The following is a 16,536-nucleotide window of genomic DNA, read 5'->3' as shown; positions in this document are numbered from 1 at the left end:
AGCCTACCCACCTATAAGATTAATTCTTAAGTTTTTAATTAGACAATAAATATATAGTTTAATTAATATGATTTACTATAGAAAAACTTAATTAGATAATTAAGTGTATAAATATTAATTAAATACTTAATTAGCAATAGAATAATTAATTAATTAATTAGATAACTGTAAGTATAATTAGTAATTAAAAATAATACCTAGTTGTACCGAGTTGTACCTAGATTTTTCTAGCAATACCGAGCAAATACCTAGCACTACCGAGCAAATCCCTATCAATACCGAGCAAATCCTGAGCAAATACTGAGTTGTACCTAGTTTTTTCTAGCAAATCCTGAGCAAATCCTGAGCAAAAAAATAAAGCATTCCTGGGTTCTGCTCCGGGTCAAGTCGTCGGGCCGCGCGGTAAAGAGTAAGAACACGTGGCGATATGTTATTGGCGGCCGAAGGTACCTCTACGTCAGGTCAGAGGACGTAATAATTGTTCCAAAACTTTCTAAATCCGAATTTTCAGGATTTGAAAGTTAAATCGACTCCGATACCAAACAGCCCCCTTTTCTACCCATTTAAAAGATCTATTTATTTTTTCTTAACCCTAGCAGTCAAGAGCTGTTGATTTCGCCCTTCGCGCCCCATCAAATTCCAGAACTTCTGTGATACAAACCTCGATATGAACTTGAGAGGAGCTGTAACGCCCTTTGCCCTTGGCTTGTTTAAACATAAAGGAACATGGAGACGCACGTCCGGATCCTGGTGCAAATTCGAGCCTTACGGATTCCCAGAGACCAGCAAAAGTTCGATAAGATATTCCTGTCAAAACAAGAGCTCTGTTTTTTTTTTTTTTTTCCTTATTGTCTGCATCTCTTTTTAATTCCATTTGTGTCCGTAGAGGAAGAAGACAAACCCAGTAAAATATATCGGCGATTTGGGCCACGCTCGGATTCCTTCGTTAAATTTTCAACGGCGAATGTTTGCCCTGCTGTTGTCATTGTTTCTGCTGAAAAGAGTAGACATTCTTATGGCCGAAGCTCTCAACTTAGTAAGATATTTTTAATCTAATATTCATTTTTCCTCGTTGCTTGTAGGAAATGGAGGGTCTGGAATCATAATAGATTCCAACGGCACAGTCTTGACCCATGCTCGTAACATTTTTTCACCGGACTTCAATAGTAAGGTTAGCTTTTTACACTATTCCGGAGAGATGCTCGAGTCTGGTTCGTTAAGGAAAAAGTCTCTTTGTTTCTTTTTATTTTTTATTTTTTATTTTCCTCCTTAATCACTTCTCCTCATGACAATTGTTGCATATCTATTTTATTCCACACAAACACTTTTCTTCTTCTGCTTAATAGTCCCATGTCATTTTGCTTTAAATGGCTTTCACTGTTGCAACATCATGACTAAGGCTTTGTTTGAGATGGCTTCATATTTTTGTACTAGAAAGCTGCTTTAAGAAGCATTAAGAAAAAACATCTCAAAAGAAGCCTAAATCTTGCAGCCACAGTGCGTACAATAAGATTTAAACGATTTTCTCCCTTAATATGTACATCTTAATTGGTTTTTTTTGCTGTTTATTTTTTAATTCTTGGTCATAAACTAACATTGCTTAGCATAATCACTATTTTATTTAATTAGTCAAGATATCTTAGAATGCAAAATGTTTTGTCTCTTATTGTTCTTATGCATTATTCGTTGTAGTGGTAACACAAGAATGTTCAATATTGTCTCTCTTTGAATTTTAATGTTCAATCTAAAACTTTACACTGCATAACAATATTTAGTTTTCAATGAATTAGACATTATATCTTAGTATTTAAAGATGCTTGATTCCCTATCTTTCATTCTACATATTGCTCATTATATTATTAACATTGAATGCTCAATATTGTTTATTTTTATATAAAAAAACAGATTAATGTCAGTCTACATGATAGAAGAAAATTTTCAGGAACTATTCTCGAGGTTAATGAGGATCATGAGCTTGCTCTTTTGAAAATACAGTCAGAAATTCCCTTACCGACAACAATGTTTGGATCTTTGGGAAATTACAAAGCAAGAGAATTGATTTCTATTCACCGTCTAATAAGAGAAAAGGCTTACCCAAGGTAATATTGAAGAATGAAGAATTATTCAAATTTGTGATGAATATTGTTTAGAAAAATGAGAAATCTTGTCTATACATTCAACTTCTATATGTGTATTGATTTGATCAATGATTGCTAATTGGTATAGTGGTCACATAGTTTACCATATGCTGCTTATTCCCTAAAATCTCAAATAAAATTTCCACTTTTATAGCTGATTGATAAACTGATGATTGATGATTTTTTTGTGCTTTTTTAATTGATAATGTCTTAATCATATGCAGAACTTCAAGTCAAAATGAAGTAGATGAAGAGGTAAAGTTACTAAAGTTTTTTAGATAATTTTGTGTTTTCTTTATTGTTCTTTTTTTTTTTTTTAATTTTTTTTGGTTTCTGTTAGTTTATTCTTATTTTTTATTTATTCCTAAATCTTTTATCTTTCTATGTTATGTTGTTAACTGATATTTTTTTATAATACTATCTCTTGTATCTTTTTTTCTCCATAAAAGATAGATATTAGATAACATATGAAGTCTTTCCCCACAGTTTCTTGTTGCTTTTTATATTTGTTTTAGTGAATTTGCTAGTCCGGTTGATTTTCCTTGGATATATAGGGAGTCTAATATAATCTCTTCAAATGATTTTCCTACAAAATTATGTATTCTTTTTATTATACCCATCTTACTTCTCTTTTATCTTTTTGATTTTCTTACAAAAATTTGGCTCCTGTTTAAAAAAAAATAAGACTTGCACACACACCTCTTTGTGCGCTTATGCTCACGAGTGGCTCGACAACATTCCAATGGCCGGCTAGTTTGGCTGTCAAGTCTCAGTCAAAGTGTTTTCTACCTAGATGGTATGATTTGGACATTTTTTGAAGTTACTAGGACCATTTTTTCAACCGTCCATAATCAATTTTGGCATTTGCAAATCCTAAAAGATCCCCCACAATAAGTTTTTAGCATTTGTGAAAGTTATGGAGCAAAATTTTGACATTTTTTGCTTTGATCAATATCCTTATTTCATGGATTATTGAAATTATAATTAAGGATATTTTACTTAGTTTATATTTTCATAAGGAGGTTCAAGTTAATGTCTACGGAACGATCGCACCTCATAATTTTTCTAAAATTATTAATTTTATATTACAAATTATTTAAAAAGCTATGATATATATTTTCGGATTCTACAAGCTATGATATTCAAAATTCAATTATGTACCATATGAACTCCAATCTCAACAAACTTATAATCAAATTGAAGTCTCGATGAGACAAACCCAATGATATCAAAATCAACTCAATCTTAAGCCAAAATAAGCCCAAATGAAAAGATTGAAGCATATTTAGAAGCTTCTAAACATTAATGAGATGATAAAATGATCTCCAAAACATGACATGCTTATAGGTGAATCGATCTGCTCGACAAGATTAACCCAACGAGCCTAAGATCGCTTGATTCCAACACCATTTGGTGTAGCAATTGAAAAAACAGAATAGTAGTAAGCAGGAAAGCAATAGAACAAAAACTTAAGCAGATTGTATGTCTTCCTTGTGTGCTTACAAGAGTTTATATATTAAAGATAACTAACTCTACTTTAATAATATGAAGAAAAGAAAGGCACTGTACTTGTCATAACATAAAAGGAATAAAAGCAATAAGTAAGGGGAGTAGGGCGAAAATCATAGGGTAGGTTTTGCAAAGGATAAGATAGTTCAAATCAGGCCTCCCCTACTTCAGCAGAGCTTGTCTCAGATGCAATTGTAGTGGTAGAGATGTCAGGTGGATGGTATTGATAGATATCAAACACATTAAATGTTGAGAAGGTTTGAATATCATTAGGAAGATTGATGATGTAGGTGTTGTTAATTTTGCACGCAACATGAATAGGACCAATCTTTTTGAGGCTGTGTTTGGAATAGATGCCAAGTGGGAACCATTCTTTATGTAAGCACATCGTGATGAGATCTCCTAATTGAAAAAAATTATGTTGATGATGGGAATTAGCTAGCTGCTTATACTTGGAGTTAGTTTCAGCTAGCATAGTCATGACTTTATTTAGAATGCTCGAGAATTGATTGGTGGACTGAGCAATTATTATGTTGGACATTTAAGGAGAACTGCAAGATCTAGGATATGGTTTGGCATTTTATTATACACAATGCTAATATAGGGGTGTCAACAAAGTCAAGTTTGGATCCAACCCGAAATTAATCGGCCTTGATTGATTCAACATGAATTCAACCCGGTCGCACAAATGGGTTAGAAATCTGAACATGAACCCAATCCTCCCCAAACCTGGGTCGAACCGACCCTACACGGTTGACCTGACATGAGTGCGGGTCGAGCCCGAGCGCAGAGGTGCAGAGCAAGCCACTAGGCACAGGGGTGAGGCGAGACGTCCGGGGCATGGGCCACGGTGCGGGTGGGACCCAGTTTGTGCAGAGGGTTGGACATGGTGTGGGTAGTGATGATGGCACAAGCTAGTCACGCTTAGTGTGGGCACGATGGCACGTCGTGCGGTGCTAGCTGAACTCACTATGCGAGGGAGAGCTTGGCACGTTGTACGGGCGCGGGTCTGCCAGCTCCCAGCCGTATTGCATGAAGCATTAGTGGGAAGTGCATGTTGGCCATTTACGGGTCATTTTCGGGTTAGCGGGTTAACCCAGACCCAAACCACTTTTTCATATTGGTCGAAAGTCAGAATTAAAATCCGACCCGTTTGTTAAACGGGTCAACTAGAAATAGGATTTTTCGGATCGAGTTTGGGTTGGGTTTTTGGGTCATGTCATAAATTGACGACCCTAGCTAAATGGGCACTAACTTGTAGACATATTGAGCATAAAATTGAATGCAAATTTTGCTTGTACAAGAAACTCTTCCCACTATTTGGGATACTGCTGTACTAGGCAGTGGAGTATTTTACGAAGTGTTAAATTAGCGACTTCAATTTGGCCATCGGTTTGAGGTTGATAGGAAGAGCTGAGTTTCAAATATGTCTGTAGACGTTTCCAAAGTTATCTCTAAAATTGGCTGATAAACTTGATGTCCCTATTGGAGGTAATGCTACAAGGCAACTCGTCAGGGCTAATAATTTCTTTGAAAAAGAGACGGAAAATGTTAACTACATTAAACGTTTTCTTACATAGAACGAAGTGAGCCATTTTAGAGAACATGTCGACTACCACCATGATAGAATCCGAGCCTTGTTTGGTTTGTGAAAGGCCCAACACAAAGTCAATGCTTAAATTCTCCCAAATTGAGTTTGATATTGGTAAGGCAAGTAAAAGCCAAAATTTTATGCACTACCCTTATATGTTTGACAAACTGAGCATTGTTTGAAGATGCGAGACATCTCTACATATATGTGGCCAATAAAAATGGTATTAAAGCTGAGAAAAGTTTGTCTTGACTTGCATGAACAATTGGAACTCCTTAATAAACTTTTTTGATTAAGTATTGTCCCCAAGATGATTCGGGAATACATAAACAATTGCCTTTGAACAAGAAACTCTCTTAGATTGAAGTCAGCAAATGGACAACCACCTCTGTAGCGATCCCATAGTTTCGAAAAATTTGCATTGTAGCTAATAAATTCGTTCATTTCTTGCAATCTAGTCACCTCAGTTTATAGTTGAGTGAGCAAAGCAACTCGCCGGCTTAGAGCATAAGCAGCACAACTTAACTTTCCTGCTTTGTGATTTAGCACAAAGTTAAATTTCTACAAAAAGACTACCCACCTAGTGTTCATTTGGATGATGATTTTCTGGTTTTTGAGATATTGAAGTGCTTAATAATCACTGCAAAGTATGAAAATGTTGATGTAGAAGGTAATGTTCCCACTATTTTAGCGTCCGAACAATGACATACAACTCTTGCTCATACATCGATCATTTTTGTCAAGGAGGATTAGGTTTCTCACTTAAAACCTCAATCAGCTTATCATCTTGAGACAATTCAACTCCTCTACCTATAGATGAAGCGGAGCTGTCAACATTGAAAGGTTTATCAAAATTTGGTGGGGCTAATATTTGAGAACTATAGCCAATTTAATTGTGTTGAAGCTACATTGTTGAGCTGAAGATCACATGAAGGAGCAGAATTTAAAGCATTTTGTTATGGGAGCCATGATGACACTAAATCCTTGAATGAATTATTGATAGAAGTTTGCTAAACTGTGAAAGCTACGAACGTCAAAGTGACTGCGAAATGGGCCAATCTTTAATGGCCAAGACTTCGCAAGGGTCTATTTGAATACCTTCTTGAGAAAGGACGAAACTCAAGAAATAAATGGCACAACAACAACAACAACATCAAGCCTTTATCCAAGGTTTAAAATTGCGTAAATAAGCCTCGAGGCAGTTTTCGTCCGTGAGGCGAGGCGTAAGCCTCGAGGCGGTCTGAGGCGTAAGCCTCACGGACACAGAATTGCGTAAATGAAAAATTAAGGGTTTAAGCAGGAAAATAATAGCAGTAGTGGAAAATAAGAATGTAGATGCAATAAAATCATGTCCCAAAGTACAAAATCACAAAATATTAGTTTAACAAAACTCCCAAAGTACAAAAAATATATAAAATGCAATCATATCCCATCACTAAATGGGTCTTCAAGAGAATCTTCTCCAATTGTATCTATGAATGTCATGTCATCATCATATTTAATATGCGGTACCGAGCATGTATTGAGCGGTACCGAGCTTGTACTGAGCGGACGAATAAAAGAAAGTCGAATCAGGAGTTATTCAAGCTTTTGTTACTGCACGTCAAAGGCAAAGCCACAACATCGCGTACCTGCTCTTCCAACCTAACCGATGCCTGAACGTTTCCTGCACTCACAACTTCGGCTTCGTTTCTTTCCCTGCGTCGTCTCCTTCCGACTTCGTCTCCTACACTCACGGCTTCGTCTCCTTCCCTCACAGCTTCGTCTATTTCCCTCACGGCTTCGCCTCTAGTTCGCCTTTCAATTCTCACAGGAAGCCCTAATCCTATACGTGAATACACGACTCAATGCGGACGCCTCGTCCGCTTTTTTAATGGTTGATTTTAAGTAGGTAAGACCATTTGGATGAGGCATACGCCTCACCCATAATTGCGCAATTGCGCAATTGAGGCGCGCTCACACAGGGTGAGGCATACGCCTCAATCAGTGTCCAAATTGCGTGCGCCTCGAGGCGCTTTTGGACAAAATTGCGCAGAGACGGCGCGCCTCTTATTGCGCAATTTTAAACAGAGCCTTTATCCCACTGTGTGGGGTCAACTACATGAATCTTTTTTCTCCATTGTGCCATGTTAAAAGTTAAATTCTCATTTAAATCTAATAAAGAAAGATCATTTCTAATATTTTCTAACCAAGCCTTTTTAGGACTACCTCTACCGTTCTTAACATAAATCAAATCTAATACATTTACCTTCCTAACTGGCTTATTGGAAGACTGTCATTTTATGTGACCAAACCATCTAAGGTTGGGTAGAACCTGGGAAAAATCCAGGAGGGATTTCGACCCCTCTTTATGGGGCCCATGAAACTTATAATTAATTATGAAAAAAGAAGAAATCCATGGAGAGATATTTAGGAAGGTTTTAATTAAAATTGGGAGGGAATTATTTATGGAAAGAGTTTCAATTAGAATTTAAATGTGAGAGAGAATTATTTAAGAAAAGTATGCTAATTGGGGGGGGGGGGTTAGGAGGAGCTATTTAGACCTAATTATGTTGTTATTTTGTTACTATGCAATTTATTTATGTTGTAGATTTTCTTTGAGAGTTTTTTAGCTGTGTTTAGGGTTTGTGGGAGAGTCGATCTACCTCTCGATTAGTAGATTAACTTACTCGTATTCCTGTAGTTTTTTTACTTAGTTTCTTTGTTGTTCTTACTTCTAAGGCACATTAGAGTCTTGGAAATTTTAGTTAGGTGGTGAATGTGATCGTCAAAGGAAGAGCTAAAGGCTAGAATATCATCAAAGTAAGAAATATAAAACCCATCAAGAAAAGGCTTGAGCACATCATTAATAAGTTTTAAAAATGTATAAGGGGTATTACATAATCCAGATGACATCACCTTTCACTCATACAAGCTCTTACGAGTCTTGAATGCTATCTTCCACTCATTTGGGAGTTGAATATGAATCTAGTGGTAGCTACTCTGCAAATCAAGTTTTGAGAAAATGACAACTCCCACGAATTTGTCAAGCAAGTTGGAGATCATGGGGACTCGGAAATGGGATTTGATGGTAATCTTGTTAATGGCCCTACTATCAATGCTCATGCACCACTTTTCATCCTTTTTTGGAACAATCAATACTAGCACTGCACATGAACTCAAACTATGTTGGATCAATTATTTTTGAAGTGGCTCATCTTTCATATCTTGTAATATAGTTTGCTCAGTTGAGAAACAAAAGAATTTTGCTGTAAATTCCTCTAGTTCCTGAGTGATGCTAGCTAGAACTTCCGATAAGGCGTCTGAGTTTTGATCATAATTGATAGCTCGTCATGAATTTTCCTCTGTCATTGTCCTAGGTAATCAGCTCTGTTACTAGAATGGTGTAGCAAACAAAAATACAAAACAATAACGAGTAGGAAAATAATAGAATAACAATCTTAAGCAGAAAGTACATTAATCTATATTCTCCTTGTATGCTTACAAGAGCTTATTAAAGATGATTAACTCTTCTTTAATAAGCTGAAGAAAATAATGAGGAGGTACGATACCTTCCATAATAGGATAGTAATAAAAGCAGGAAGTAAGGGGGAGTGGGGAGGTTATAGGGTAAGTTGTGTTGAGGTAGGGCTGCAAATGAACCGAGCGTTCAACGAGCTACTCGAGGCTCGGCTCGATAAGGGCTCGCTTATGTTCGTTTGATAAGGTAAATGAACAAGTTTGAACAACTTTGACAATACTCGATAGCTAAATAAACAAGCTTGAACACCCTGACGTTTGACTCGTTTATGTTCACGAACAAGATCGTTTATAGCTCGTGAACATGCTCGTTAAAAAACTCGATTAATAAGCTCTATTACGTCTTATTTAATAAAAAAAATTTAACTATTAACTAAAAAGATATTTAACATTTATAACTAGGCTAGTTTATATTAATGTTGAAGTAATAATATATTTAATATTATTTAACTATTATACCGTTATTTAATTAATAATATATTAAGATATAGCTATTACTGCTCCGGCCCAAATATTCCCACTCAAAAAATAAAAATAAAAAACTCCTCCCTCCCACACTCAGGTTTTTTTATTATCCTGATTCACGCCTGATTCTCTCTCTCTCTCTCTCTCTCTCTCTCTCTCTCTCTCTCTCGTGGTGTCAACAAGTCAACAGCCAAAAAAAAAAACTTGTAAGGGATTTAGTCCCACACCACCTAGAGATAACTAGTTGTGCTTTATAAAAGCAAAGCATCTTTGAGCCAATCTAAGAACTGCGAGCTGGGGTGGGATCGGCCTGTTCGGATTTGCTGTCTAGTTGGATGGCGAGCTTCTTGGTTTAATGAGTATATTAATATAATTTTTTTTTTGTGTCCTGCTCGGCTCATTAACCGCTCCATAAGAGTTAACGAATGGCTCGATTAGAGGCTCATCAAGCTTAATAAACGAGCTTGAACATGAACGCGAATTGAATTCGAACAATGTATATCTTAACGAACGCGAACTCGAACAACGAACAAAAAAGCTCGTCAAACTTAGAACCTAGCTTAAACTCTGGTCAAATGAGCTCGAACATGAGCATGTCTAAGCTCGGCTCGGCTTGGTTCGTTTGCAGCCATATGTTGAGGATAAGATAGTCTACATCCCATTTAGGCATATAAATGTGAAAGTAATTTTTTATGATCAATGGAGTCAATGTAGGCGATCTGATGGAGTGCTCAGGATTTGCTTCATATTTTCAGGGCATACCATTTGAAAAATTTATAAATAAGTTATCACTCACTACATGAAAGAAAAGGAGGCTTGAGCTTAGACTCTAGGAAGGAAGATAACTTTGAGAATGAAGAACCTCGGAGCTCCACCCGAGCACCACCACTAGTAAACTTTTGTCATTGATCATCATCGTTAGACCTTTATTGGCCACCACCGGACCTCCTCCCTGTCGTTACTATCACCTCTGCCTGATCCCCATCATTGGAACTTTCAAAAATGAATTACCGTAGTCAGGCCTCCTCGGCCTGACTGTCGCCATACATCTGGCCGGTTGCCAACATTAGGCTCTTGCCCATCAACCGCCACCATTAAACTTTCATTTGTTGACAACTTCTTAACCGTTGTCATTGAACCTTTCACCAGCCAACTACAGTCCATAGACCACCGTCGATTGCCGACTACAGTCCTCGGACCACCATCGCCCGACTATGGCCCCTCTAATCTCTATTGATTGACTACGATCCCTCCAATCTCTATTGCTCGACTATGGTCCCTCTAACTTCTGTGGCCCGATTACAGTCCATCCGATCTTTGTCGCCTAACTATGGTCTCTTCGACAATTATCGCCCGACTATGATTCCTCAGACCATCGATACTTGACTATGATCGCCCCCTGACTATAGTCCTGTAGACCATCGTTACCCAACTACAATCATATCAACCACCATCATCCTATTGCAGACACATTGACCTCATCGGCGTAATACTACGGTCTCACTGACCTTCATCTATCGAATATGGTCTCTCCAACCAGCATTGATCGGCTACGATCTCTCGCTACTATCGCTTGATTACGGTCCTATTGACCATTATCACCCTACTATGTTTATAATGACCACATTTACTCAACTGTGGTCCTTTTTTTTTTAAACTCCATTGTGAGTCGAATATAGTTTTTCGACCTTACCCCGCCTGATTGTGGTATTGTTGACATCCATCGCCTATCAGCAATGGTCCTTTTGACTTATGCTAAAAATTATAATCTTTCTGACCTCCGTCGCACGAATACTCCCTCCAAACATGATCTCTCGACATTAATTTTAATAGTTCGCCTATCAACCACGTTCTCCGTCACACAAATATTTCAGATTTGGCCAAGGTTTGAGAGGTGGTGTTGTTTCTAATGCGGATGCTACGCCTTCCTCTAATATGGAGAATTTTGTGAATAAGGTTGAGAATTCTAGTTCTTTTGTTGGTGTTGATGGAGGATCGACGTCAAATTTTAATAGTTTGCCTGACAATGCTGCTTGTTCGAAGACTGATGCTGGTGTGTCTGGGGAAAAAATTATTATTGACGATCAATGTGACTTGGAGGCTCCATCTTCCTTGAAGTCTTGTGCAAGAGTTATTAGTTCTGATCGTTCGGTTGTAGATCTTGAAACGGTTCGTCATTGTGAGTCAGGAGATTTGGATTTGTGCAATCATGGTGTTGCGAATTCGGATGTTCCCAATTTGAAGGACCTGGTGGTAATGGCTTGCTGAATGCTTGGAGTAAGAAAACCAATATTAGAGTTATTGATTTGGATTATGGTTCTTGTTTGACGGATGATGGAATGACGGTGAAGTTACATGAGCAGAATGAATTGGAAAATGCTAAGAAGCTTCAAAATGCATTAGTAATTAAAGTATTTGGTGAAAATGTTCCATTTCATGTGATTAGCTAGGAATTGAGAAGGCAATGAGCTCAGTTTGGTAAATTTCATCTAACTCTGCTAGGTATGGGACGTGTTTATGTACATTTAATAATTCAGAAGCCATGGATTCGATCTTCTCTAATGGACCATGGTATGTTAATGAATATATCATTGGTATTGATAAGTGGTCGACAACGTTTCTCCTACTTCTTTAAAGGGATTATCAGCTCCGGTTTGGATAAGGAGGCCTAATCTCCCGTTACAGTGCTAGGATGAAATTAATATATGCAATATTGCTTCCAAAGTGGGAAAGCCTTATGTGATCGACGGGAACATGTTTCAATGGGGTAGGAGGAAATTTGCTGGAGTTTGTGTCCGTATTAAGCTGGATGACAAGCTTCCCCTGGGTGTTTGGGTGGAGGGCAGCTCGGGGAGATTCTTTCAGAGGATTGAATATGAAAGAATCTCTAATTTCTGCTTTATTGTGATATGATTGGCTATTATAAAAGTAGTTGTTCGGAGCTTAGTTTGGGTGCTGCTCAGGTTGGTTTGAAGCAACCTGAGAGCTATGGTAATGGGAATGTGGGAGATCCTTTTATGGTGAACTCTTTCAAAGGTTATGTGATTGCGGGGGAGTTGTTGCTGGGAACATTTGTGCTAGTTACGGACCACAGATCCATGTCAATTATGGGAAGAGAAAAGTTAAAAATTCTGGGTTGAGGAGGCCTGTGATTAATGCTGTAAGGAATAATGTGGTGAAGGGGACTGGTATAAGGAAAACAGTTGATGATGGAAAAGATTCTATTGTGGGTGTTGTTTCTAGGGAAGTGGTTCATTCAGAACTGGCTTCTGGAGGTGTTGCTTCAGTTGAGTCTCCACCTAAGGTTGTTTCAAATCATGCATATTCTATGTAAGAAGGTTCGGATTCTAGAATGGGTATAAATTGCTTCTCTAAATCTTTGATCCTTCCTTCTAATGATAATAAGTTTAATATTTTAAATGGAGTAGGTGAGGAAGGGGAGTTAAACCCCTCGGAGGATGGGTGTGGGGAGACTTGTCTTGGTATATCTGTTAATGGAGGAGGTAGTGGTGTGGGCTCTCCTGGGGGAAATTTAGGTGTTTTGAAGGTTGGTTCAAAGTTCAAGGGAGGGTGTTCTTTTGCTGGTAAGAAGAAACTTGCTAAAGAACTTAAAAGTTTGGGTCCTATTAAGTTGGTTCCTAGGAGTAGGAAGTTGGATGGGGAGGTAATAGAGAAAGTGGGGGGCTCTTCCCCTTATGATAATTAATGTCTTCAATTGCTTTTTCGAATTGTAGAGGAGCTAGAAAAAGACAAGCTTCTCTATGTCTAAAGGAATTTGTTAAGGAACATGATGTTTTTTTTTTTCGTGGGTTTGTTGGAAACTAAAGTAACTTCCATTGATAGGATGGAAGTTAATTCGTTGATTGGTGTGGATTGGGACTTTTATCAAGTTCCGTCAGATGGGTTATCTAGAGGTATTCTTGTGCTTTGGAAGTCCAATATTGCCTCCTTTTATATTTTGGAATCTACTTATCAATTTGTAATTGATGAGTTAGATATTCTCAATAAAGGTGTGTGGAGGATGTTTATTAAAGGAGAGAGCTGTGGGAGAAATTGGAGTTCTATTCTTCAAAAGATATGCCTGCGGTGGTGGATGGAGACTTTAATTGTTTATTACTAAGGAGGATAAAAGGGGAGGGAAAATGTTTATCTTTTTCCAAGGATCCAAAGCGATGAAGTACTTTTTGGCTGGTAATAATTTTCATGAGGTTGGTTTAGGGGAGTAAATGAGTCGAGTTTAGGCCCTTATCGAGCTCGGCTCATTACATGGAAAGCGAGCTCGAGTTAGGTCGAGCTTGAACTCGAGCTCGTCTCACTGTAAATGAGCTCGAGCCGGCTCGTCAGCCATGGACGGTAATTTTTAAATTTAGGTAGGATTTTTAAAAATTTTAAAAATTAGGAGGGATTTTTAAAACTTAAATGGGATTTTTAAAACTTAGATAAATTTAAAAAAAAAAATGAAATGTTTAACATTTAAATAAAATTTAGGTGATTATTATTATTATTATTTTTTAATATTTAAATTTAATAAATAAAATAAAATTATTTTTAAAATATTAATATTTATTCAAGCCTGCTCGCGAGCTCATGAGCCGAGCCAGCTCAAGCTCGAGCTTGACTCACGAGCTTGATAAGCTCGGCTCGCGAGCCGGCTCAGCTCACTTACACCCCTAGGTTGGTTGTATTGGCCCAAAATTCATTTGGTGTAACAAGGCTGGTAGCGCTCGGATTTTGGAAAGATTAGATAGGTGTTTTTTGAATTCGGCAGCCTTCAATACTTCATATCGTATGATGGTTCGACATCTTGCTAGAGTTGCATCCGATCATTGTCCGGTTATTTTAAATCTTTTAAATCTTGATTATAAGTCTAATAGGATTATTAGATTTGAAGATGTATGAGCCTCTTATCATGGGTCAGCAACTTTGGTGAGCAAAGCTTGGAGACTTATGCAAATATTCTTAACATCAAGTTGAAGAGATCCTTGAAATCCTTGTACTACTAGAGTAAAACTAAGCTTAGAGATTATAGTCAGTTGAAGGAATGTCTTTAGAAGGAGATTCAGGAGCTGCGGAAGAAGGAATCTGATTAAGGTTCTCTTGGAGGAGGATAATTGGATTCTCAGATTGAAGGTGAGTGAGTTGAATTCTACTTTGGCTCGGTTAAATACTTGGTGGAGGCAACGAGCTAAGGTGAAGTGGATGGCAAAGGGTGACATTAACTCCAAGTTTTTTCATTCCTTTGTTAATGCAAGAAGGAATTCTAATTGGATTTTTAAAATCAAAGATGATAGTGTGATGATTGTTGAAGATCAACATCAGATTGAAGATATTTTTTTTTTCCGGTTCTTCAATGATAAATGGAGGGTTAGGGATTGTGTCCTAGAAGGTTGGTCTTCCCTTTTGTGTTCACTTGATGAAAGTGATAGATGCTTGCTAGATGGAGAATTATCTTTGGAAGAAGTTGAGGGAGTTTTGAATCAAGTTGGTGGTTTCATAGCTCCTAGCAGTGATGGTATTTTCTAGTTTTTTATTAAAGCTTATTGGGGTATCATTAAAGTAGATTTATGTAATGCTATAAATCAGTTTTTTATTCTGGGAAAATGAATGCTATGTGGAAAGATACTTTAATTGTGCTTATCCCTAAGGTGAGTAATCCAATGGTTCCTTCCAACTATATGCTTATTAACCTTTGCAAGATTTTGTATAAGGTGGTGGCCAAAATTCGTTTGAATAGATTGAAAATCATTATCCCAAAACTTATTTCTGAGGAGCAAGAGCCTTTTTGAATGGTCGTTCTTTTTCAGAGCATGTCCTAGTAGTACAAGAGGCATTTCATAAATTCAAGTTTTCTAAATCGTCCAAAGGTTTAGTTTTCTTCAAAATTGATATGGAGCAGGCGTATGATTCTATGGGATGGGACACTTTGAGGAAAGTTTTGGAGTATTTTGGTTTTCCACTTAAGCTCTTCAGATTGATTATGGAATGTGTTGAAGATCCTTAGTTTTCTTTGTCGATTAATGGTAGTTTTTCCAATTGGATCAATGCAAGGACTGGGTTTCAACAAGGTTGTTCTTTATCACCTTTTTATTTACTCTATGCTCGCAATTATTATCCAATGCTCTTATTCGGAAAGGTGATTTAATTGGTGTTCGTCGTCAACCAAATGGTCCGAGGATCTCTCATCTGCTTTATGCAGATGATATTATTATTATTTTCTAAAGCCAATTACAAGGTTGTGAAAGAGTTTAATGGTGTTTTGTTGGATTTTTGTGGTTGGTCGGGGAAGAAGATTAATTTCAATAAATCTGCTATTCTTTTTTGTAAACATGTTAAGAAGAGGAAAAAATCCATTGCCCGAATTATGGAGTTTAAACCGGTTAAGGAGTTCAATTATCTTGGCGTCAAAATTGCTTTGAGGAGGTTAGTGAGATCTGATTTTCACTTTATGAGGAAGCTGAATGTTTGGGGAAGCAAATTGATTTTCCTAGCTGGGAAGTTTACTCTTATTAAATAGGTAATGCTCTCCTTTCCGATTTTTAATTGTACACATTCTTTTGTTCCTGAAGGTGTTATGGATGAACTTGACAAGTGTAAAAGCTTTATATGGGATAAGCAGGAGGGGAGATTTGGTCTTCATTATGTCAATTGGAATGTTTTGTGTGAGCCGGTTAAGCAGGGAGGCTGTGGGCTTCACTCATGTGCAAGCAAAGTTGGTCCTTGGAGGTCAAAGCTAGCTTGGAAATTTATTTAGGAGAAAGATTCACTATTGCATAAAGTTCTTGAAGCTAAATATGGGTCTTGGATTTGTGAGGATGGATCGAAGGAGGGTTCTGCTTCACGAAAAAATCATTTCTGTTGGTTCTAAATTTCTGAATCCTATTGTAAGATGGAAGGTGATAGGAAATACTTGAAGATTTCAAGTAGATCCTATCAATTTCTAGAAAACAATGAGAGATCTCTACGAATTCAATGGAAAAAAAATAGAAAAAACAATCACTTTATGGAGAAGAAAACAATTAACAGAAGAAAAACAAACAAGATACAAGAGATCCTCTATTCTAGAGGATGATCTCTTGCTCCCAAATCTCTAGACGCCGCTAAAGCTCAAAGAAACCAAAAGGATCTCAAATTTCAGCCAAATTCAAGATGCCCTAACATTGGGAAAACAAACTATTTAATGCATACAAATCAAAAAGAAATCCCTAAACAGTCCATACATTCAAATTTCTTTTATGATTCTCTAAAAAAACCTTCTAAACAACTCCATGGGATCCGGTGAATTGCGCGGTGCGTACAGGAGGTGGATATCTCCGC

General features: G+C 37.3%; 1 protein-coding gene across 3 annotated transcripts in view; it reads left to right on the top strand.

Moving 5' to 3' along the window:
- The first annotated feature begins 510 nt into the window (after window positions 1–510).
- Window positions 511–16,536, top strand: part of LOC110104079 (putative protease Do-like 14) — a 38,905-nt gene continuing 22,879 nt past the window's right edge. The window contains exons 1-5 of one of the 3 annotated variants that reach the window (XM_028695824.1): window positions 511–791; window positions 887–1,036; window positions 1,083–1,171; window positions 1,906–2,099; window positions 2,363–2,393. In XM_028695824.1, the coding sequence (XP_028551657.1) occupies window positions 668–791; window positions 887–1,036; window positions 1,083–1,171; window positions 1,906–2,099; window positions 2,363–2,393 (588 nt within the window). In that variant the 5' untranslated portion in view covers window positions 511–667. The remainder of the gene's footprint in view (window positions 792–886; window positions 1,037–1,082; window positions 1,172–1,905; window positions 2,100–2,362; window positions 2,394–16,536) is intronic. The other 2 variants (XM_020833034.2, XM_028695823.1) reach the window with 2 other exon arrangements.

Source organism: Dendrobium catenatum, unplaced genomic scaffold (genome assembly GCF_001605985.2).
Source record: "Dendrobium catenatum unplaced genomic scaffold, ASM160598v2 fragScaff_scaffold_692, whole genome shotgun sequence".
Classification (NCBI taxonomy): Eukaryota; Viridiplantae; Streptophyta; class Magnoliopsida; order Asparagales; family Orchidaceae; genus Dendrobium; species Dendrobium catenatum.
Note: the sequence above shows the minus strand (reverse complement) of the source record. Positions and strands in the feature narration are given on the sequence as shown.